The sequence below is a fragment of the Gorilla gorilla genome, chromosome 19 (genome assembly GCF_029281585.2).
Source record: "Gorilla gorilla gorilla isolate KB3781 chromosome 19, NHGRI_mGorGor1-v2.1_pri, whole genome shotgun sequence".
Lineage (NCBI taxonomy): Eukaryota > Metazoa > Chordata > Mammalia > Primates > Hominidae > Gorilla > Gorilla gorilla.
In genome coordinates this window covers 79,611,341-79,635,571 of record NC_073243.2, presented here as the reverse complement: position 1 = coordinate 79,635,571, position 24,231 = coordinate 79,611,341, and the positions used below count along the sequence as shown (strand labels likewise).

General features: G+C 41.6%; 1 protein-coding gene across 2 annotated transcripts; it reads left to right on the top strand.

Moving 5' to 3' along the window:
* Positions 1–428: 428 nt before the first annotated feature.
* AMACR (alpha-methylacyl-CoA racemase) lies at positions 429–23,786 on the top strand. Of its 2 annotated transcripts, XM_019013250.4 has the most exons (6): positions 433–767; positions 2,641–2,784; positions 3,797–3,957; positions 9,706–9,892; positions 19,080–19,471; positions 22,410–23,786. In XM_019013250.4, the coding sequence occupies exons 1-6, from the start codon at positions 443–445 to the stop codon at positions 22,512–22,514; spliced, it is 1,314 nt and encodes a 437-aa protein (XP_018868795.4). In that variant the 5' UTR covers positions 433–442; the 3' UTR covers positions 22,515–23,786. The 2 variants fall into 2 exon arrangements, with proteins under 2 accessions (XP_063556882.1, XP_018868795.4); XM_063700812.1 differs by lacking the exons at positions 3,797–3,957; positions 19,080–19,471; positions 22,410–23,786 and having other exon boundaries at positions 429–767; positions 9,706–9,896.
* Positions 23,787–24,231: the final 445 nt, after the last annotated feature.

The window sequence follows — 24,231 nt, the reverse complement described above, 5'->3', positions numbered from 1 at the left end:
ACAAGCCGTTTCTGGATTAAATTCCCAGCTAGCTAGCTAGCTAAGCAGGGGCGGTGAAGAAGACAATCTGCAGCCTAGGGAAGAAAACGCTTTCGCATTGTTCTTACGTGTTTACGTTATTTTACTTCCCTAGAGCAAGGCAGGAGTAGGGGCTCGAATGGTACAGCTGGGCTGGGGATCGCCATGGTCACAATAAAAGCGTCCAGAGAGGACGGTAACAGGCATGAGCTCCAAAGGTCAGTCCCTGAAATTTAAGACTCAGGAATTTAGGTTGCTCAAAAAGGAAAGCAACCTACTGCATTTTGCACTGGCGGTCCCCGGAGGCCGGGGGTGGGGAAGCGCCCAGTGCGCAGACTCCGCGGGCTCGCGCAGGCCCACAAAAGAGGGACGGGGGTGGTGCCTTCGGGGCGCGGCGCCGGGGCTGGGGGCGTGGCGCCGGGGAATGGGAGGGCTTCTTGCAGGCTGCTGGGCTGGGGCTAAGGGCTGCTCAGTTTCCTTCAGGGAGGCACTGGGAAGCGCCATGGCACTGCAGGGCATCTCGGTCGTGGAGCTGTCCGGCGTGGCCCCGGGCCCGTTCTGTGCTATGGTCCTGGCGGACTTCGGGGCGCAGGTGGTACGCGTGGACCGGCCCGGCTCCCGCTATGACGTGAGCCGCTTGGGCCGGGGCAAGCGCTCGCTAGTGCTGGACCTGAAGCAGCCGCGGGGAGCCGCCGTGCTGCGGCGTCTGTGCAAGCGGTCGGATGTGCTGCTGGAGCCCTTCCGCCGCGGTGAGCCCGGGCCCCGCGGGCTGCTCTCGGGAAGTTCCCGCGGAGGGGAGGGGCCTGGCCGTTCGATCGAGGCTGCACCCGCCACACCTTTGCCCTGTTGCCGCAAGAACCCTTGTCGGCCCCAGCCTTCCAGATTTTTGCCTCCTAGGGTATTGTTAGTGATCATTCATCCCAAACTGGATTGTCCAAAACTTGGGTTCTGAGATACTGCTGTTGCCCGGTTTCTCCTTTTGCCTCTCTGACTCCTTCCCAAATTCCTCCTTTTTTTTCTAAGAAACGTTCCGTATTTGCCTTTCTTAATTAATTGAGGGTCTTGAACCCTGTGAGAATCTAACGAAAGCCATAGGATTCCCTTCCTGGAAAACTGCATATAGGCGGTCATTCGGCTACCGTTTTGGAGTGCTGTACCCTCAAGCCATCCACGGGCCCAGGCTAACGCTCCTCCCTGCCTGAAAAGCTGGCGTTCTAAGTCTCAGCATCTGCTCCCTGAAGCCCCGTTACCCATTCCCATCATTTTCACCTTTTTGTAGACTTCCCCCTTTCAGAGCCGCAGACGCTGGCATACACAGGTCCTGGGCATCGCCGTCAAGGCTGCCCGCCAGGCAGCTTCCACAAATCCCAAAATGAGCCTTTCCTTCTTCCTTCTAAAACAGCATCTCCACCTTCTGTATTATTTATTTCAGTGAATGCCTGAATCTCAAACTTGTACTTTATCATGGACTCCAGTCTTCCTTTCACATCCAATTTCAATGATCATCAATACAGTCATTTTGCTCCTTAGCCCACTCGGACTGTTTCTCTCCATACCTTCTGCAACTGCCTTGACACTGGTGTGACAGCCTTTTAAAAACTGGTGTTTGAGGCTGGTATCACTCCAGTGGATTCTCAGACAGCTGCCAGAATAACTTTGTTTAAGTAGAAATCCAAAGCATTGCCTGGTCTATAGTGGGAAATCGGTAAATGGTGAATGAATGAATGCCTACGGCACAGCCGGCTTATTTAAATGCGTTAACTCATTTAACCCTCACAGCTGTATTTGAGGCTTGTAACAATAATGATTTAATAATTAAGATTATGTAATAATTTAAGAATGCTCCATTTAAGATGAGGGAGGCTTGTCCAAGGTCTTGTAATTAGGAGGAAGGTCGGCTGGGAATATGGATATAGCCTCCGGGTGAGGAGTTGTGACTGGTGTTTAGGTAGATGACTAGAGGTTTTCTGTGATTTATTTTAGCCTTAGGAAGGTAAAGATAGTGAGTTTATTACGTAATTTTGATTACTTTTAATCCCAGGAAATTTCAGGTGCTGGTTACCTGGGGTTTGTGCTGTAAATACTATACTTGTTGATAGCTTAAAAACTCTCAGGTACTATTGTCACTAACCACTCTTTCTACAGATGGGTGCTAAACTTTTTCGTGAAGGTACTGATGCTAAGCACTTTAGCGCCTGTGGAAACATCAGGTGTAAATTCTGCAGGAGGAGCTCATGAGCTGATAGGGAAGATAAGTGTATGCATGTACAAGCAAGTGCAGCTAAGGTGGGATGTGGTAAACACTGATACAGTATAGAAAGAGAGAAAAGGGATTTACTAAAGGGATGAGACCCTGCTCTGGGAATTGAATAAATAGGCTTAGATAAACCTAGAGGGAAACAGAGATGTACTGGGAGAAATTACATCCTGGGAAGAAGCCACACATTCCAGAAATGGTGGCTTCACTCTTTGAGTCCTTAACTGCTGTAAGCATGCCATTAGCCTACAGCAAATGTTATTAATATTACTTGCAATGGCGCTATTTTATGTTTGTCTCAGAGAAGGGATTATCTCCATCCTCAATTCATACTCTCTTAAGAAGATCGTTACTTTTCTCTTAAGGTGTCATGGAGAAACTCCAGCTTGGCCCAGAGATTCTGCAGCGGGAAAATCCGAGGCTTATTTATGCCAGGCTGAGTGGATTTGGCCAGTCAGGAAGCTTCTCCCGGTTAGCTGGCCACGATATCAACTATTTGGCTTTGTCAGGTATGTTGAAAAAAAATTTAGTCTACACTTTTAATTTATTCCATCAAGATCTACAGGTATGTCGATTAACAATAATTTGTAAAGGTGAAGATTTAAATATCAGAATCAATCAAGAGAGCATGGGTGTTTAAAATGGATCGGTTTGAGTCTTGAAACAATCATTCTCAACCTTCCCTCACCCCACCCCTTAACAGGTTCGAAGGATAATACATGCCCACTACTATCATTTATTTACTACATTTGTTGAGTCAATTCTCAGACAAACCCCTGCTAGGAATTAAGAGGCTTACTGGGTACTACGGATGGTTGCTCTGTGGTTTGAAAATGTTGACATAGTTCGATTCTGACAGCTACTTCTCCCCCGGACCCCGAAATCTCCACCCACCATATTGAGAATCATTGCCTGAGTCATTGTTTCAGACTTCTATGAGCACTAAAAAAAGCCCATGGTTTTCAGGTCCTAATATCACTTTATTAGAGTTTTTGCCTGTAACAACATGTGAGATAGGCCTGATTCCAGAATTCTAAGAACTATGTGTTGTTGACTATAGGACATTTCAGATTTTCTGTGAGTACACGTTTAAAAGTTGAGGAAAGAAGTGGGTATAGAATTGGCTTTTCACATCTACTTAAAAATTAAATTCCTTTTTTTCTTGTCTGCAAGTATTTTCTTACATTTCTTTCTGCTAAGAATGAAAGTGCATTTACTATTTTAAAACCACAAAATAATCATTTTCTTTTCCAAAAGTAAGTGAGTAAAAACTTAGCAATATTTGAAAATGTTGGTTAGAATAGGTTTTAGAGAGGAAAACAACAAAACAAGAATCCTGTCTTGAGGGAAAGCCTGTTTATGAGTTTACTGACTAAGCTCAGATTTGGAAAAGTGATGTATACTAGCTTTCACTTAGATTATCTACTGGAGAGATTGATTATTCCTCTAAGATGCTCACATATTTATTTTAAGAAGAGATTAAATTTAAAAGAGATATTAAATTTGTTTTTAATGATGTAGGTGTTCTCTCAAAAATTGGCAGAAGTGGTGAGAATCCGTATGCCCCGCTGAATCTCCTGGCTGACTTTGCTGGTGGTGGCCTTATGTGTGCATTGGGCATTATAATGGCTCTTTTTGACCGCACACGCACTGGCAAGGGTCAGGTCATTGATGCAAATATGGTAAGTATTAATTGGGGTAGATGCCTGCCACTTGTCCCTAAGTTTAAGATATGGCTGCTTAAAATCCTTTTTTTGAAGAAGAAGACAAGAGATAAATGACATTTGTAGTTTCAAGCCAGGTTACCAAGGATATCCTTTTCTTTTTAAAATAGACTTATGTCTTTTATGTATCTGTTAGAATGTCATATTTTGGTCATCTGTGCTTGGAGTCAGTTCTCTGAACTTTCTGTGACTCATGTGATTCCTACGTTGTTTTAGGTTGGTGCAAAAGTAATTGCAGGTTTTGCCAAATATTTGCCAACCTAAATATTTCAACAATTTTCCCCAAGTATCTCTTGTGCTTAGTATATCATTTTCAAGCAGTCGTCATTCAAAAAAAGTTCAAGAAGTCTCCCTCAGCAGGTAGAGAAAATTCTTAGGAATGCTAAGGTCAAATGGACCTCCCTGTCTAAACCTTCCTGCTGCGTTTTATAGGGGATGCTCTGATATCATAACACTTCTGTTTGTTCACTGTCATCCACTGAGTGCTTGCCTCATGTTCTGCTGAGCACATTCTCTGTGTGATTTCTTCTTATTCTCAAAACTGCATTTGGAATACCTTGTTGTTTTAAAGAGGAGGGAATGGAAGCATAGCCATTTGCTCAAGATCTCACAGCTAGTGGGTAAGAGAGCCCACTCCAGCACCACCACTGCGTGTTTGCATTTTCACAGACATTTGGAGATGGGATGGAGAATGGATTTGAGGAGACAAGACTGGAGGTAGAGAGACCAATGACTGGGTTATTGCTGAAGAGATCAGGGCAAGTACTAAAGCAGTTAATGGTAGAGTTGGTTTGCATTGAAGGGACATTTGAGATATAAAATTGCTGGGAATTGATAATGGACTGACAGGGAGCGAAGAGGGAGAAGTTGAGGCCGGCTCCCAGGTTTCTGGCTTAGATGACCCGCTAGTGTCCTGAGGGAAGACTGCTGAACACAGTGGTCAGAGCATAGAGTGGCAGCTGACTACCTCCATCCCAGCTCTGCCATTTACTAGCTCTGTGATCTTGGGCAAGTTGCTTAACCTCTCTGTGCTGTAGTTTCCTTTGTAAAATGGAGATAATAATGACATCCACCTCATAGCATTGTTAGATGCTATGAGAATTCAGTGAGTTCATCCATTGTTCAGTGTGGGAACAGTGCCTGGCGTACGGTGGGCCCTCTGTAAAAGTTTGTCATTGTGGTTATTTTTACTAGAAGAAAAGGAACTCAGTTTTGGTCTTTTCAGTTTTAAAGTGCCTTTCAGATATCCAGGTGGGATACTTGAGGTTAGGGACTGGAAACAGATTTCGGAGTTATTTGGGAGCCATATGAGACTGTGTGATCCACTAGGAAAGGGGATAGAACACCGGCATTTAAGGAATGCGTGGGCAGAAAAGAGAAGCAAGGGCTGAGGACAGCTAAGGAGAGAAGCAGAATGGAGTGTTGTCATGGAAACCAAAGAAAGGAGTGGTCAGAGGGTCAAATGTTGGTGGATACCTCAAGAGTTTAGAGACTGAGAGTGTCAGCTGGATTGGGTCCTGGCTGATCTTCACAAAATCCATTTTCTACCAGAAACCCCCTCATCTCCAAAGCTTCAGCCTGCGCTTCCTTCTCCTGTTCATGGTGAATCATGACCAGCCCTGTACTGAGTGTGTGCCTGTGGGACACTGTCATCAGGGCACATCTCACACTTTCCAGTGTGCCCTCTCTGAAGTGTGTACCAGCGGCAGGGGAGTGTGGTTTATCTTTTGTGGGCCAGCTCTTGGCGTACTCATGGCATAGTCGCTGCATGAGATAGCAGCACCGGATTTATACCAGTACCCGCCAAACTCAAGACCGGTACCTTCCACAGGGCTTCTGTGATCCACACAATTCCCTGAGAGAGACGTGCTACTATCACTGGCATTGAAGACTTGAAGGCTTGGAGAGGTTAACTGCCTTCCTCTAAAGCAGATGACGGGAAAGGGTCCGAAGCACTGCCCCAGGCAGTTGGACCCTAAAGCCACTGCTTTCAACAACTTCCCCTGCTGCCCCAAGGGCATGGTCCCTGGGGTCCAAAAGGAATGAACTAAGAGCAAACATGGAGTCTTGGGAGTGTTAAGGAGAATTGGAGCCTAGATACTTCTCTAGTAATAATTTGAATAATTTACCGAAGAGATGCAATTGATTATCATCAAATATAAATAAAAGGTGATTGCTGCTTTCAGCAGAATGTAGCTAATCAGAATTATATAATGATTAGAAGATAGTAAGGTTGGCTGGGCATGGTGGCTCACACCTGTAATCCCAGCACTTTGGGAGGCTGAGGTGGGTGGATCACCTGAGGTCAGGAGTTCGAGACCAGCCTGGCCAACATGGTGAAACCCCATCTCTACTAAAATACAAAAAAGTAGCTGGGCTTGGTGGTACACGTCTGTAGTCCCAGCTACCTGGGAGGCTGAGGCATGAGAATTGCTTGAACCCAGGAGGCAGAGGTTGCAGTGAGCCGAGATCACACTACTGCACTCCAGCCTGGGTGACAGAGTGAGACCCTTTCTCAAAATAAATAAATAAAATAAAGAAGATAGTAAGGTTTTAGGGTATGTGAAAATGTTGTAATCTTTCTTCTGGGTTCATATTTCCATTAGGGGATAGTAAGTGTTTGCTAATTACACAAGGCTAAAAGAATCAGTAAATCATAGTCATTACTTCATCACTAGGACCCCTTGCGACACAGGCAATTGCAGAAGCTGATTAGGGGAAGGCAGATACCTTCTAATGGGCCGAAAGTTTTCACAGTGTTTAGCAGCAGAATTCCAGACCTGGGCCTGCCTGTGAAGAGCTGGAGGCTGCCTTATTGCAGTGCTGTTTCCTTGGAAACTGTAGTTAAGATAACTCTGGAATATGGAGTGCGTTTTGCTGTATTTACACTCAATCTGAGCCCACATGATGAGCACAGCGTTGTTAAATTAACTGTAGCATAAAGCTGCCCCCTTACGTATTTTAAGTTCCACCTAAAGGTTTCTCTTACATAGTGAGCTGTGACCTAACTGGATGTGTAAACAGACTGTAACCTGCTTTTGTAACAAGCAGCAAGTCTCAGCCAATCACAGCAGCCGTACTTCAACTAATCACAGGCGGCCAGCTGTTCAAACCGTGTTCAAACAAGGCAAAGGCCCACTTGTAACCAATCCGGCTGTTTCTGTACCTCACTTCTATTTTCTGTACATCATTTTCCGTCCATAAGTCCTCTTTGGCCCCAGGGCTACACTAGTCACTCTGAACCTAGTCTGGTTCCACAGACTGCCCAATTCATGAGTCATTCGTTGCTCAGTTAAACTCTTAAATTAATTTGTCTAAAGTTTTTCTTTTAACAATATCAAAGGTTGGTGGCGAATTGAGGCTGCGGTTTCCCTGTGTCAGGGGGCTCTTCACTCGCATGCATGGTATATGAGTGATGGGGCAAGAGAAGCCGTGTGCCAGGGTAGCCACTGCCAGGCCTTATGATGAGACGAGGAGGGTTCCTGCTGTATTTCTTGTCCTGTACCTCCTCTGATGCTAAGGATTAGACCAGAGCTTGTTTTTGTCCTGAGTGGACCCAACTGGATCTGTAACTCTGTTAACACGTCTATTTTTCAGCAGTCTCATCAGGGCGTTCAACATATAAAAGAGATTAAAGGGGTATTTTATTAGCGTAAAACATTTTATGTTTACATATTCAATATTTATATATTATTTTGTCAGACCAACGAAGCTGTTCTGCTAAACACAAACACTGGAAGTTAGAGTTTATGGGTGATTGTCTCGTCGCTTTCAGTATTCAGTTTATTACTGTATTTCATTTTGACTGGATGTTAGGAAAATCCTGAGTTACAGAGATAAGTTAAAAATATCCATAGTTTTTACACAAAAATTAGCTGGGTGTGGTAGGCACCTGTAATCCCGCTACTCGGGAATCTGAGGCAGGAGAATTGCTTGAACCTTGGAGGTGGAGGTTACGGTGAGCTGAGATTGTGCCACTGCACTCCAACCTGGGCAACAGAGTGACACTCCATTTCAAAAAAAAAAAAAAAAAAGACCCTATATTTTTAAAAACTTGCTTAAAATTTCAGATTGCATTTCTTTTATGATGAAGCAGAACAAAAATACTTTGTTTCAAGGTTGACTCACTACAGTGTGTAAAAACTTCTCACATTCTTTGGCCTGAACATGAAAGCCAGATAAACAGTATTCAGAACTCTCTGCTAAAACTCTCTCTTGCACTGTATGACAAGCTTGCTTCCAGTTCATCTATTATCACCCTATTGATTCGGCGTTAGGCTCTGAGAGAAGCAAAGCTTGAGTGGAAAGCAGGCACTTGCTTATTGAAGGTGCTAACTTGTTGGTTTTGTATGAGTCAGCACAAATTAAGAGGAGAGGAGAACCATGCAGAACAAAAGTTTTCCTTAATAGTGTTTCAAATACAAGGTAAGATTTATGCAAAATTGGAAGGAAAAACTTTATTTTAAAGTCTAGCAACAAATGTTAATGAGTTGAGGCTCTGATGAGTCAGAATTTGGTATAGGATACATTTAAATATGTGCTTAAATAACATAAACATAAAATATATTTAAAATAATGCACATATACATGCATATGTGTATATATGTGTGTGTGTGTATGTGTATAAATGTGGAACTCTAATATCTCTGTAATCCAGCCTCAAAAAAAGGCACTGCCGTAGGCCACTTGCATGAACTCAGCTATTTGGTGACAATAAATGTCACAGCCATAAATTCAGATGTGCGTGAAATTTCACTTTAAGAGGGAAAATTGGATATATCCAAAGATACATTTTGTGGTTGTTCCACAGTCAGTAACTGAGAAATTGCTAGCAGTTGGAATGAGGCCTCCTCTATTGGTAACTTTTGAGACGCGGATGCTTTGAGGGCCTTCCTCCTGGGGTGCTGGAGACATTAGGCTCATAAAAGGCATAAAGGTCAGAACATCGTCTTCTTCAAATAGTCCAGTGCCTCCAGCCTTTGAGTTTGAGCCTTGTGATAATTGTACTTTATTGTGTAATTACTTCAGGACTCAGTGGGAAGGTGGCGTGATGACTTTAGGACTCAGTGGGAAGGTGGCATTCCCAAACCAGTTTGCCTGGACTCAGAAAATGCACATACCTGCCATCCATATTGTTAGTTTATTTTATAACTTTCTAGTGATTATGAAATATATTAAATACTCAAATACAGTTTTCTTGGGATTGGAATCAAGCTAGAATAAGCCAAATTTTACTGTTATGTGATTTACCTTTAAAATGTGGTATGGTTTATACATCTGTGTGTGTTTATAGGTATGGAGATCAGAAGATGGATTTTTAAAAGCTCTTTTAATTTTTAACTTTTTATCTTGGCAGTTTTTAACATTATAAAAAGTAGAGAGAATAGTATAGTAACCTTCCATGTACCCTCACCTAGCTAAATCACTAGCATTTTGCCAATCTTATTTGAAATGGAAAGCAAAGGTCATTTCTTCTAAGTCTTATAGTATTTTCGGAACTGAATAGTGCAGCCAATTGTTATTTTAACACAAACTGCTCTAACTCACTTTCTGGAAATACCAGAGAAGTTGTGTAATTAGGTAGAATCTTCGTATACTCTAAGATAAGAATTTTTACGCAAATTTTTTTTAACTTGAATAGGAGGAATTATTCATGCTTTGACACTTGAGTTATCTGGATTTGTCTTGTATTCTGTTTTCTCAAAGGTGGAAGGAACAGCATATTTAAGTTCTTTTCTGTGGAAAACTCAGAAATCGAGTCTGTGGGAAGCACCTCGAGGACAGAACATGTTGGATGGTGGAGCACCTTTCTATACGACTTACAGGACAGCAGATGGGGAATTCATGGCTGTTGGAGCAATAGAACCCCAGTTCTACGAGCTGCTGATCAAAGGTAAGTGAACTTCACGCGTCTCCCCCAGTTCCCCTTTTGCTGTGGATGTTCTTTGGTTCTATTTTAAAGACTTTTGGAATCTAGGATGTCTTTTATTATATAGCCACTTTCTAATTAACCTAATTATAGCCATCAATAGAATGTGGGGCATTTTCCTTGGCTTTTAAATTGACCAGCAGTCTTACTAGTCTATAAAATAGCTGAGGGTTTTAAAAATAATAATCCCTTTTGTAGGATGTTCGGTGCTTTTATTACAGTTCACTCCTTGTGTTGGATAATGTTGACCCTGTGTGCCCAGATCTTACTCTTCCCTAGAAATGATCTCACATGGGTTGCTTTCCATTCAATATTCTACCAGCTCCTATTTCTTGGTAGATGTCCCTTATGGCACTTCAGTGTCAGAAGTCACCAGAGCATGGAAAGATTTTGGCAAATGAGATTCTGTTAGAATATGTTACTATATCACTATGCCTTTGCAGATTACCTGTCTTGCAGATTTTTGCCTTCTTGGCAAGTTGCCATAAATTAGCAAGAAAATTTGGGATCTCTTCTTCCCTAATTAAATAATTGGATGGGAGTCATTTTGTTCCTGAGAAATGTTTGAATTTAGAGTTCACTCTATAAATAATGTAGAATCTAAGAAGTTTTAGAATATACTCTGAAGTGATGTGAAAGCTGATCACAGTGCATTTACCTTTCTACTACAAGTTTAGAGTTTCATTGTTATGTTTGGTAGCTTTTCAGATGCATATACTAAAAGTTATTTGCATATAGCTGGAATGACTTTTTAAAAATTTTTCAAATTTTTGATGTGTTCTCATCTGATGGAGTAATTGTTTTTGCAAGCATCTGAGAGCATTTTATGATTAAGCATATTAACTTCACCTATTCAAATATAGTTGGAAAAACTATAGAAGAGCACAATGGTTTATCTAGATCGTAAAGGGTACCTCTCTGTCCAGAAATTAAAAAGCTTGCCTTTTGTCACTGCTCCAAATAAATTGGAAGCTCTGGCTGCTCATGATGCTCTGGTGGAGCTCTGTGGAGCCGTGAACACTGCCACCTGCAGTCTGATGAAGATAGCAAATGATATTCATTTTCTGAGTTCTGGTCCTTGGCCAGGTCTGGGAGAACTGATCTTGCTAAAAATACAACAGGAAGCAGTATCGTGCCAGGCAAGGCAAACCCTCATCAGTGTGAAGCAATGGCCATCGTTGCAGCCCAAGTCATGGAGTTTTGTGTGGCTGTAACCGTTGGAGGCAGCAATGGCCATTTTGAGTTGGATGTTTTCAAGCCAATGATGATTAAAAATTTATGTTACACTCAGGCTGCTGGGGGATGCTTCAGTTTCCTTCACAGAAAACTACATAGTGGGAATCCAGACCAATAAAGAAAGGATCAAGAAGCTAATGAATTAGTCGCTAATGCTGGTGACAGCTCTCAACCCTCATATAGGGTATGACAAAACAGCAGAGATTGATAAGACAACACCCCAAACTGGATCAACCTTAAAGGAAACTGCCATTGAACTTGGCTCTCTCACAGCAGAGCAGTTGGATGAATGGGTAAAACCTAAGGACATGCTGGGTCCAAAGTGACTTAAATAAGTTTTAATGAAAATAAACGTGTAAAATTAAAAAAAAATACTGGACATTTTAAATAATTTAATGTGACAACTCCCAGGACTCCTCAGGATCCCTCAGTCTTGGACTTGTTATTGTTGCTGTTTGTTTAATGATTTTCCTAAATTAAATCTGTATTCTTTGGCATGTGCAGCCACCGAAGTCAGCTGAGTTAGCTTCAGCTAATGATTGGACACAAATGTCCTTAAATGCCTTTTTTTTGTTTGCTTGTTTGTTTTAATCTAGGGGACAGGATCTCACTCTGTTGCCAAGGCTGGAGTGCAGTGGTGTGATCATAGCCTTGAACTCTGCAGCCTTGAACTCTGGGGTACAAGTGATTCTCCTGCTTCAGTCTCCCAAGTAGCTGGGACTACAGGCATGCACTACCACACCTGGCTAATTTTTTATTTTTGGTGGAAATAGAGTCTTGCTATTTTGCTGAGGCTGATCTTGAACTCCTGACCTCAAGCTATTCTCCTGCCTCAGCTTCCCAAAGTACTGGGATTTCAGGCATGAGCCACTGCGCCTGGCCCTTAAATGCCTTGAACCAATAAATCTCCCATCTTTTTCTGAGGCACTATATGCCTTAACTTCTTGCTTGTGAAGAGCCTCAAGGTCAGCCAGAGGTGAGAGACGAGGGCCTTTACAGATCTCTCCCAGGCATTCATACTGCCCTGCATGTGTGCGTGTGTGTGGCCTTCTCAGGAGTTGCAAAAAAATTCTCAGGAATATGTTGGAGCTTTTCAAAGCCCCCTGTGGATATCCCATTCCCCAGTTTATTCTTTTGAGTTTTTTGGTCAGCATCTTATGAGCTGCAATAAATAACACCACCTAAGACAGCTGCGATAAAATATTGCCTTTTTTTTTTTTTTTTTATTAAATCAACATTTTAGGGCTAGAGCAAAGTGAGCTCTGAGTCAGAAAGACAAGCCCTGAGAATGGAGCCTTTCAGGGAGCTGCCAGACAGGCTAAATAATGACAGTTCTCTGGGGATGGGGTTTTGGGGGAAGCTCCAAACTTCTTTTCCTCCTCTCGGGGCTATTCTCCTGCTGGTTTTCAGAACTGACCAGAGTTGAGAGGAAGTTGTTTTTCAAGGCTACCACAGGGAGAGGGTTGAAATTAGCACAAGTTCTGACACCACAAAGCTCACTGCTCTTACTGAGATTCAGCTGTTTTTCTTAAATAAATGCTCCTTGGCTTGCTGCAAGCTTTTAATTTCCAGAATTATGAAAAAGTTAATTCTGACAGTTGTTGTTAGTGTTCTCATTGCTTTAATGCCGGTTTTTGAAGGCTGTCATTCTGCCACTCTGGAGTTAACTCCCTTCCTTGGTGTATCCCGTTATTTTAAAACATATACAGTAGTCCTCTCTTATCTGTGGGGGATGCATTGCAAGACCCCCAGTGGGTGCCTGAAACTGCAGATAGTACTGAACCTGATTGCTGTCAATTGGAAGATGTTTCTGTTTATGTCTTCCACCCACAAAGTTAATGTGTTTTCCATCTTAATTAAGCACTTATGCACTATGGCTGTAACTTTTCAGTCTGAGTTGTGACAGCAAAACTAGCATGAATTTCTTTTTCCTTCTCCCCTTCTTCACAATCTCATGAATATAAGATTCGTTCTTAACAGTCGATTTTAGCAACCTTGGCTTATGAGTTTTATTCTTCCCTTAAGCTGAGAGCTTTCACCTTTTCACTTAAGGGAAGCACGTTAGGCTTCTCTTTGGCATATCCACATTGCCAGCATCACCTTTGCCTACAACCTTTGGGGCCCTTAGGAAGTAAAATAAGGGTTACTTGAACACAAGCACTGCAATACTGCAGCAGTCAACCTGACAACCTAGTTGGCTGCTAAGTGACTAATGGGCTGATAGCCCCACAGTGTGGATGGGATGGACATGGTTCATGTCCAAGGCAGGATGGAGCAGGATGATGTGAGGTTTCATCATGCATCATGCTACTCAGAACAGCATGCAATTTAAATTTATGAATTGTTTATTTCTGGAATTTCTCATTCAATATTTTCAGACCATGGTTGACTGTGGGTAACTGAAACCACAGAAAGCCAAACCTCGGATGAAGAAGCACTGCTGTATGTGTGGAGTGCTCATTTTTCACATCCACACTTCACCTCAATGAATGAGCCTTCCTGGAAACTCTGAAAATGAAACAAGACAACATTTTTCTAGCAGGGTCATTGCTCCAACCCCTTAACTCCTGATCACCTTCTCCTGGGTATTCTTCTGCTAAGTTTAAACTTTGTAACTCCCCTGATTTTTTTACAGCCCTCTCTTTTTGCATCCGTAGCCTTTTACGATATCCTTAACCCTCATCTCCCTTCATAGTTTACCTAGGGTCCTTAGCTGACAGGTGACTTGTGCTATAGGAGATAGCATGTTAAATCACCTTTCACTTAATCTACCTAGTCCATGCCAAAATGCCTCAGCATTCTCTTTCTTTTATAATATTTATTTACAAAAATAGTACTTTTACTAATCACATATACATTTCTTCTCTCTCAAGTCCTACTGGACAAACCCCCACATCTGTAGTAATTTTTTGAGGGCCGGGTGCGATGGCTATGCCTGTAATCCCAGCACTTTGGGAGGCCGAGGCAGGTGGATCACTTGAGGTCAAGAGTTCAAGACCAGCCTGGGCAACATGGTGAAACCCCGTCTCTACTAAAGATACAAAAATTAGTCAGGTATGGTGGCGCGTGTCTGTAATCCCAGCTGCTCGGGAGGCTGAGGCACGAGAATCACTTGAACCTGGGAGGCAGAGGTGGCAGTGCACTGAGATCGCATCACTGCCCTCCAGCCTGGGTGACAGAGTGAGACTCTGTCTCAAAACAACAACAATAATAGTAATAATTTTTGAGGTAGTACTAATTACATATCTAATTTACTCCCCTTTGTGTTTTAGATCTTTGATACCATACTTTAATCTGTATCTTCAGTTTCTGAACATAAGTATGCAAAATCTTTTTAAGGTGCATACTCTGCTGCGTCCCTGCTATTTTCTAGGACAAAAAAATCTGAAAACACTGAGAATTTTATGACATTTTGAGATAGCAAGTCTCTTATAGTACAATCAGGTAAGCAATAGATAATTTTCAAAAGCTGTTTTATCAGTAGATAATTTTCAAAAGCTGGGTGATCTCTGTCACCCAGGCTGGAGTGCAGTGGCATGATCTCGGCTCACTGTAACCTCTGCCTCTTGGATTCAAGTGATTCTCCTGCCTCAGCCTCCTGAGTAGCTGGGATTACAGGTGCCCACCACCATGCCCGGCTAATTTTTGTATTTTTAGTAGAGACGGAGTTTCACCATGTTGACCAGGCTGGTCTTGAACTCCTGACCTCAAGTGATCTGCCCCCCCCCCCCCCTTAGCTTCCCATAGTGCTGGGATTAGAGGAGTGAGCCACCACTCCTGGCCTTCAAACTATTATTTCTAAAAAATACAAAATAACAAGTGTTGGCAAGGGTGTAAGGAAACGAAACACTTGTGTATTACCAATGAGAATGTAAAGTGGTGTAGCCACTGTCAAAAACAGCGTGGCATTCCCTCAGAAAATTAGACATAGAATTGTATGATCTAGCAATTCCACTTCTAAGTATATAACCAAAAGAATTGGAGGCAGTGACTCAAACATATATTTGTATATCTGTGTTCATAGTGACATTATTCACAATAGCCAAGAGGTAGAAGCAACTCAAGTGTCCATGAACAGATGAATGGATGAACAAAATGTGGTACAGACATAAAATGGAATGTGATTCAGCCTGAAAAAAACAAGAAAATTCCAACATGTTACAACAGAGATGAATCTTGAAGACATTATGCTGAGTGAAATAAGTCAGTCACCAAAGGGCTAATACTATATAATTCTACTACATGAAATATCTGAAGTGGTCAAGTTCATAGAGACAGAAAGTAGAATGGTGGTTGCCAGGGGCTGTGGGGAGGTGGGAGCGGGAGTTAGTGTTTACTAGGTTCAGAGTTTCTGTTTGAAAAGATGAAAAAGTTCAGGAGTTGTGTGGTACACATGGATGGTGGTGATAGATGTAAAGCAGTATGAGTGTACTTGATGCCCTAGTACTGCACACCAAAAAATGGCTGAAATGGTAAACTTTATGTATATTTTACCACAATTTTCAAAAATGAAATAACAATTTAAAATTATATGTTTGCTAGGAAAAAAAAAGCAATACAGATTTTAAAAAGTAAGAAGGGAAAATTTTCCTTTGTTCTTACGGTTTGGGAAAATTTGGGATGTGGCCTTCAAGAATTTTTATTGTACACATACAAATGCACAATTATTCTATTCTATTTTATTTTTTTGAGACAAGGTCTTATACTGTTGCCTAGGCTTGAGTGCAGTGGCACAAACATGGCTTACTGCAGTCTTGACCTCCTGGGCTTAAGCAATCCTCCTGCTTCAGCCTCTCGTGTAGCTGGGACCACAGGCCTGTGCCACCAGGCCTGGCTAACTTTTTGATTTTTTTGTAGAGACAGGGTCTTTACTAAGTTGCCCAGGTTGGTCTTGAACTCCTGGGCTCAAGTGATCCTCCTGCCTCAGCCTTCCAAAGTGCTGGGATTACAGGCGTGAGCCACTACACCCAGCAATTATTTTCTGTTTTACAATTTGTAATTTATATATGTAATTATATAAATTTATAATTTATAGCTTTTTATACAACAATATAGCAAAGACATTCTTTCATGTCTGTACAAAAGATCTTCACCCTCACCCATTTGATATAGCAGCCATATCATATTTTTGATCTGCCTGTACTAAAATTTATATAACCAATTCCCTATGCAAGTTCATTTACATTTTTTCCAATTTTGTATTATAAAAATAATTTTTATGGCCGGGTGTGGTGGCTCACACCTGTAATCCCAGCACTTTGGGAGCCGAGGCAGGCGGATCATGAGGTCAGGAGTTTGAGACCAGCCCGGCCAACATAGTGAAACCCCATCTCTACTAAAAAATACAAAAAATTTGCCGGGCGTGGTGGCAGGCACCTGTAATCCCAGCTACTCGGGAGGCTGAGGCAGGAGAATCTCTTGAACCTGTGAGGTGGAGGTTGCAGTGAGCTGAGATCGTGCCATTGCACTCCAGCCCAGGCAATAGTGTGAGACTGTCTTAAATAAATAAGTAAATAAATAAATAAAAATAGGGAGGCTGAGGCGGAAGAATGGCGTGAACCTGGGAGGCAGAGCTTGGAGTGAGCCGAGATTGCACCACCGCACTCCAGCCTGGGTGACAGAGGGAGACTCCGTCTCAAAAATAATAATAATAATAATAATAATAAAATAATGTTTACAATTGCCATCCTGGACATATATCATTGAATACTTACAACTTGAATTTTGACTGCTTACTATATACTTAATATTATAAAGCAGTAAAGTTTATGGCATGTACTTAAAAGAATAAGCATTTTGTGTAACTGTGTGTGTGTGTGTGTGTGTGTGTGTGTGTGTGTGTGTGTGGTCGTTATTTTTTGGAATCAAAACATGGTTTCCCAAGTTTTAAATGGTGTCTGAGTCCCCAGGCTAGTTCCTGAAAATCTGTTTGACTTAAAATACCAGAAATTTCATAGTGATTGTACCATAACAGCTAGCCACAATCTATAACTGTATTTATACAATTATGGATTCTGAGACTTGGGACTGGATTCCAAGTTCCATATTGGAGTGTCAGGAGCACAGCAAACAGCTCACCTTAAACCACTGGTGTTTAATCCTGTGGCCTTGGTCAGGGTCATGGGCAGGATGGGAGATTGTGGGCTGTGAAGGGATGGTAGACAATGGGAGAATTGGGGTGTTAGAGTTAGGGTAGGATCTGGGGGCTTTTGATTTCTAGTATTTTTCTAGCATACAAACTATGACCTGTGTAATCTCAACTATAAAGTTAAAGAGAGAACACATTGGCTCCAGCTTTACTTAGTGTTATGATTCTGATCACATTCTGATAAAAAGAAACTGTTTTAAAAGCATGTGAAGATCACTACTTTTTGCTCAATGCTCATTTTATGTGCCTTTCACTCACAGAGTTCAGGGCAATCAAGAAAGAACATCAAGTGAAAGACATCCTGTAGATTATAGTGATAACCTGAAACTATGGCCTCATATCCGTCCTGGTATTTGAATGGGACTGGTGGTTACAGAAGAAAATGTACTTATATATCCCACAAGAGGCTGTTTACAAAAATCTGGAACTGTGTTAGTTCTTCTTATTTCCTCATAGTCCTCAAAACCTTAAGAAGAGGCTTCAGTATTTATGTCTTCTTACCTCTATAGGGACTTTACCATCTTCAGAGCAATTTACAATTAGCCTTGATTGTCAACATGCTACAGAAGGAAGCTATTCTATAAGTGAGGATTATTCAATTAACTTGGCTAAACTTACACACAGTGTGATGCATAAAGAAAGGGCCTTTCATTATCATTCGACACTTAGCCATGCACTTTTAAAAATCCGCTTATACGGGGAAGAAAAAGGACATTTACACCAACTATTGTAAAGCAGCCCTGCTGTTTGGGTATAATTTAATCAGAACTGGAGTTTGGGCATGTCTGCAGGGGTAGGCCCACATAGTCAGTAAAGGAAACACAGATGGGGTCAAGAGCTAGAGAGGCCACCTTTCCTGTTAAGTCCCCAGGTAGCTGCTGTCATGTCCTCTGCACTGTGGTCTTGATGGGCCCTTCAAGTCCCTTTCATGCCGGAGAGGAAAGTCTGCATGCCCCGCTGTTGACTGGCTGGCTAATAAGTTTCTGTTTTGTTTATTATAGGAACAATTTGCTTGAGTCTTTGCTTACCTTACAAGTCCTTCATCCTAGTACAAAGCCCTTTTGGGCTCTTTTATTTTAAAAATGTATGTATGTTTGTATGGATGGATGGATGGGTGGATGGATGATGGATGATGGGGGTCTTGCTGTGTTGCTCAGGCTGGGCCTTGAACTCCTGGGCTCAAGCAATCCTCCAGCCTCAGCCTCCCGAGTAGCTTGCACTATACTCGTGCCATCACTCCTGGCCATTCCAGCTCTTTTATTTTAACAAAATAAAGATAAATGAATGTATTTTAAAAATTGCAATCCTGAATTAAATAATTTGTCTTCAGGCTTCTTCCTTGGAAACTGAGATGGCCAAGTGTAAAATAGTTTATATTTTATTTTTTTATAAGGTTTGAATACATTATAGAAAATAGGGAGTTATTTTAGCTCAGTGTGACTGGTAATAACACCCTGGGGAAACTTTTTTTCAAAATCTACTCAGAGGTAGGAAATCAATTTCTGGAAACCAGACCATTGAAAACAGACTACTTTTGATGAAATATGAATAATAAAATCTCAGTAGTGACAAGTCTGACTACCTCTGCCCTCTCTAGCCTTTGGCTGTAACCTTAAACTGATTTTACATTTTTTTCTCTTGACTCATTTGAGAAGCCCTTATAGAACATCTTATTTTGCATAGTACAGTGGGCTCAGCATTCATTTTTATTGATTATAATTGCTCTGTTCAAAGCATAATAATTTAGGAAATTGTATTTTTCCTCAGGACTTGAACTAAAGTCTGATGAACTTCCCAATCAGATGAGCATGGATGATTGGCCAGAAATGAAGAAGAAGTTTGCAGATGTATTTGCAAAGAAGACAAAGGCAGAGTGGTGTCAAATCTTTGACGGCACAGATGCCTGTGTGACTCCGGTTCTGACTTTTGAGGAGGTTGTTCATCATGATCACAACAAGGAACGGGGCTCGTTTATCACCAGTGAGGAGCAGGACGTGAGCCCCCGCCCTGCACCTCTGCTGTTAAACACCCCAGCCATCCCTTCTTTCAAAAGGGATCCTTTTGTAGGAGAACACACTGAGGAGATACTTGAAGAATTTGGATTCAGCCGCGAAGAGATTTATCAGCTTAACTCAGATAAAATCATTGAAAGTAATAAGGTAAAAGCTAGTCTCTAACTTCCAGGCCCACAGCTCAAGTGAATTTGAATACTGCATTTACAGTGTAGAGTAACACATAACACTGTATGCGTGGAAACATGGAGGAACAGTATTACAGTGTCCTACCACTCTAATCAAGAAAAGAATTACAGACTCTGATTCTACAGTGATGATTGAATTCTAAAAATGGTTATCATTAGGGCTTTTGATTTATAAAACTTTGGGTACTTATACTAAATTATGGTAGTTATTCTGCCTTCCAGTGTGCTTGATATAATATATTTGTTGATATTAAGATTCTTGACTTATATTTTGAATGGGTTAATATAATGTAATTTATGAAATAAAGCTTTCTTTTTCCCTAAAGTGTACTTGTGCTTTTAAGTTTGTGCAACACTTCCAAGAAAACCCTTTAAATACCATTTAAATAGCATTTTGTGACTCCTTGAAATATTTTTGGCTCTATTGTTTAACAAAATGAATGTCCTGAAATACAGAAGTCTGACCATTTTAATTTGACAGGAAATCATTCAGTCAGTGTCTTCGAATGGGAATGTTGGCAGATGATCTCCAGGTTTCCGACAGATAACTCCCACCCCTCCATCTAGCCCTCTCTGCTGGGAGCCGGGCTTCTCTGTGCAGCTGCGTTAGCCTCACTGACATGCCTCTTTTTCTCAGATTGTGCCATCATCTGAGTCCTGCCAGGCAAGTCTTTCTCTCTTACCAGTCTCCTGCTTCCATTCCCACCATGCCTCTCTCCACCCTCATAGGCCCTCAGCTTATCCTCACTTCACTGAGGCCACTGCCCAATTGCCCCCCTGCAGAGAGTCCTTTCCTAGCCTCTGTCTAAAATAGCAGCAACCTCATCACTTGCTGTCCCCTCACCCTATCTTGTTTTTCTTTGTACCCTATATCAGTACTGACATTATTTGCTTATTAACCCCAGTTTCCCCACCCACCCCCGCCAGCCCACCAACACACACTAGAATGGGAATTTTATGAGGGATTTTGTATGTTTCATTCATTGTAAAATCCCTAGTTCCTAGACCTAGTGCCAAGTGCATAGTAGAAACTTAGTAAATATTTATTAAATGACTACATCTCAAGAGTGAAGTGCTGCCAATTCTACTTTAATGGCACTTGAATCCATTCCCTCTGCCTATCCCCCATTGCACTTTTCATTCAGACCCCTCTTATCTCTTCCCAAGACTCCGGTTCAGTTGCCCTATCAGCCTTGACCTCTAATATCATTGCCTTATTATTATTATTATTATGTTACTCCACTGGGTATGTTTTTGATACCACACTGAATTTTCAGTCCTGCAAAAATCTTGTGGTGGTCTTTTTTCCTACAGAGTAGAATATAAACTCATTTACGTAGCATGTCAACCCTTTACTTACAATAAGACTTCTATCTAGCTGTCCAGTCCCATCCCTGTCTTCCTGTTCCCCAGTACTTACATTGGACTACCTGAAATTTCTAACTATGCGACGGTCTCTCTTGTTTCCATTCCTTTCTATATACTGTATCATTATTTTCCAGGACTATCAAGACCCCTTTTGCTCCAGCCTGTTGATCTAGCAAACTCAGACTGGGCTGGAACACAGCCTTCTTTGTGAAACTTCCTGTGCTTTTCAACCCTAGGGTAGTTTTGTACAGTGATTATGAGTTGTGGAGTCAGAAGGGCCTTGGGTTCAATTCTCACTCTATCATTGTGATGTCTAAGACAATGTTTGTGAAGTGCCTAACCATCCTAGGTGCTCAGTATTAGCTCCTATTATTAAGGCCCTTTGTAGGTTTCCATCTCACTTTGTACACATCTGCAAGGATAGTAATTGCCTTTACTATACTTTACAAAATTGTTCACTAGGCCATTATGTTCCCAGAGTAATGGCTCTAGCAAGCAAAATAATTACTCGGAGATACTGTTAAAACAGATTCCTGAGCCCCACCTCCAGAGATTCTAATGCAATGGGTCTAGGGTAAGACCCATGAATGTGCATTTCCACCAAGCTTCCAGGTGATTATGATTCTGGTTCAATGACTGCACTTTGAGTAGCACTGTCCTAATGGATATAAACCAAATCTTTTTACCTTGGTTACTGTTATAATAGGTGGTCAAAAAAATATCTGTTGAATGGACCAGTGAGGAAAAGGATAAAAGCAAGTTGGCAAAAATCTGTAAATAAACAGGCTAGCTTAGAGGATTGATTTCTGTAATTAGTTGACTTTACACAAAATGTTCAAATGAAGAATTGTTTTCTGTAGGTTGTGAACTTTTAAAGACTGAATATATAAAAGCAAGGTTAGTAGCTTTTGTTAGTGACCCATACTTTCCTTTTTCTGAAGAGTCTAAGACCCTGTGCAAAAAAATGTTACACCTCTATTTTTGCAGTTAACTTTTGACAAGCTGTAGATTTTGAAATAAGTAAGGGGGACAGGTAAGGAGAAAATAGGAGGTTTTAAGGAGAGTGGAAGAGATGCAGGCAACTGAAGGTGGCAAATTCTAGTGAAAGAGGAATGATATATTCTTGAAGACATCGATATACATTTATTTACACTCTTGATTCTACAATGTAGAAAATGGTGAAATGCCACAAATTGTATGGTGATAAAAGTCACGTGAAACAGAGTGATTGGTTGCATCCAGGCCTTTTGTCTTGGTGTTCATGATCTCCCTCTAAGCACATTCCAAACTTTAGCAACAGTTATCACACTTTGTAATTTGCAAAAAAAAGTTTCACCTGTATTGAATCAGAATGCCTCCAACTGAAAAAAACATATCCAAAATAATGAGGAAATGTGTTGGCTCACTACCTAGAGTCCAGAGGGACAGTCAGTTTTAGGGTTGCCTGTATCCAGTCACTCAGGGCCTGTCTCCCTGTGGGTCTCTGGGCTGTCAACTTTCCTTTCTCCATGTGTTTGATTTCTCCTCAGGCTGGTAGCAAGTTCTGGATCTTATACCCACACACAGCAACATCCGGAAATAAAGATCTCAGGACCCCCCAGCAAGTCGTTTTGTGTCTTCTTGGACTGAGTTAAGTTACAAGCCTTTGTTATACCTGTCTTTGACAAAGAAGACGGGATTGTCTTTACATAAAACTAGCGTGCTCCTGGAGCTTCCCTGGACTCAACTTCCTAAAGGCATGTGAGGAATGGGTAGATTCCACAATCTAATCCAGGTGCCATCAGAGTAGAGGGAGTAGAGAATGGATGTTGGGTAGGCCATCAATAAGGTCCATTATGCGCAGTATCTCAACTGCCGTTCAACAATCGCAAGGGGAAGGTGGAGCAGGTTTCTTCATCTTACAGTTGAGAAAACAGAGACTCAGAAGGGCTTCTTAGTTCATGTTTCCCTTAGCACCTCAGTGATTTTTTCATGGTGGCTTAGGCCAAAAGAAATATCTAACCATTCAATTTATAAATAATTAGGTCCCAACAAATTAAATATTTATGTCCTACCAACTTATTAGCTGCTTGAAAAATATAATACACATAAATAAAAAGAAAATATATTTTTCATTTCTATTTCATTGTTAATCACAACTACTTACTAAGGAGATGTATTCACCTATTGGACACTGTGCAACTTCTCACCTGGAATGAGATTGGACACTGCTGCCCTCATCTTCTGCTCCATGTTGGTGTGCATATAGTACTTGATTTTTTATCAGATGGCCTGGAAAACCCAGTCTCACAAAAATATGAAATTATCGGAAGGATTATAGTGCAATCTTATGTTGAAAGCATGAACTACCTCACTAGTAGTTCATGTGATGTCTGACAGATGTTGAGTTTCATTGTGTTTATGTGTTCAAATTTTTAAATATTCTGAGATACTCTTGTGAGGTCACTCTAATGCCCTGGGTGCCTTGGCACAGTTTTAGAAATACCAGTTGAAAATATTTGCTCAGGAATATGCAACTAGGAAGGGGCAGAATCAGAATTTAAGCTTTCATATTCTAGCCTTCAGTCTTGTTCTTCAACCATTTTTAGGAACTTTCCCATAAGGTCATATTTTCCAGCCCAGGCACGGAGGATCACTTGAGGCCAAGAGTTCGAGACCAGCCTGGGCAACTTGGCTGGACCTCCGTTTCTACGAAATAAAAATAAAAAAATTATCCAGGTATGGTGGTGTGTGCCTGTAGTCCTATCTACTCAAGGGTGGGGCAGGAGGATCACTTGAGCCCAGGAATTTGAGGCCAAGTGAATTAGGATTGCACCACTGCACTCTAGCCCAGGCAACAGAGCAAGACCCTGTCTCTAAATAAATAAATAAAAATAATAATAATAAAAAAGATGTTTTCCCTACAACTCAGACTTTTCATTTGAACTCAGGGTCCAGCAAGGAAAATATAACCCACTCGAAGTCTTTAAAACAGAGGAAATTTAATATAAAGAATTCCACTGGTGACGAAAGAGCAGAGAAGCCCAGGAGATAGTGAGGCAACCCTGATAGGAACATAACTAGGAAGCCAAGACCACTCCTATGGTTGCAGGGTTGATGGGAAAGCTGGTGTACTTGGACCCAGAAGCCAAAGTTGCTGCACCCACCTTGGAGACATAGACACTGGCAGTAATACCTCAGGGAGAAGAAAGAAATCTAGGGAAATATCCTGGCTTCTTTCCTTCTCTCTCTCCCCTAGTCTTCCTACCAGTGTCTCCCATTAGCCAAATCTACCTAGAAGCCAGAAAACAAGGGAACCCTGGAAATGTAGCCCCATAAGATAAAGAGCACCAAAGGAAATAGATCTGAGCA

What these genes read in the sequence shown, in the direction of transcription:
- AMACR (XM_019013250.4), top strand. Translation starts at nt 443, where the DNA reads ATGGGAGGGCTTCTTGCAGGCTGCTGGGCTGGGGCTAAGGGCTGCTCA. An exon ending in GCTGGAGCCCTTCCGCCGCG is followed by an intron (nt 768 to 2,640) that starts GTGAGCCCGGGC and finishes TTTTCTCTTAAG; the next exon opens with GTGTCATGGAGAAACTCCAG. An exon ending in AGGTCATTGATGCAAATATG is followed by an intron (nt 3,958 to 9,705) that starts GTAAGTATTAAT and finishes GTTTTCTCAAAG; the next exon opens with GTGGAAGGAACAGCATATTT.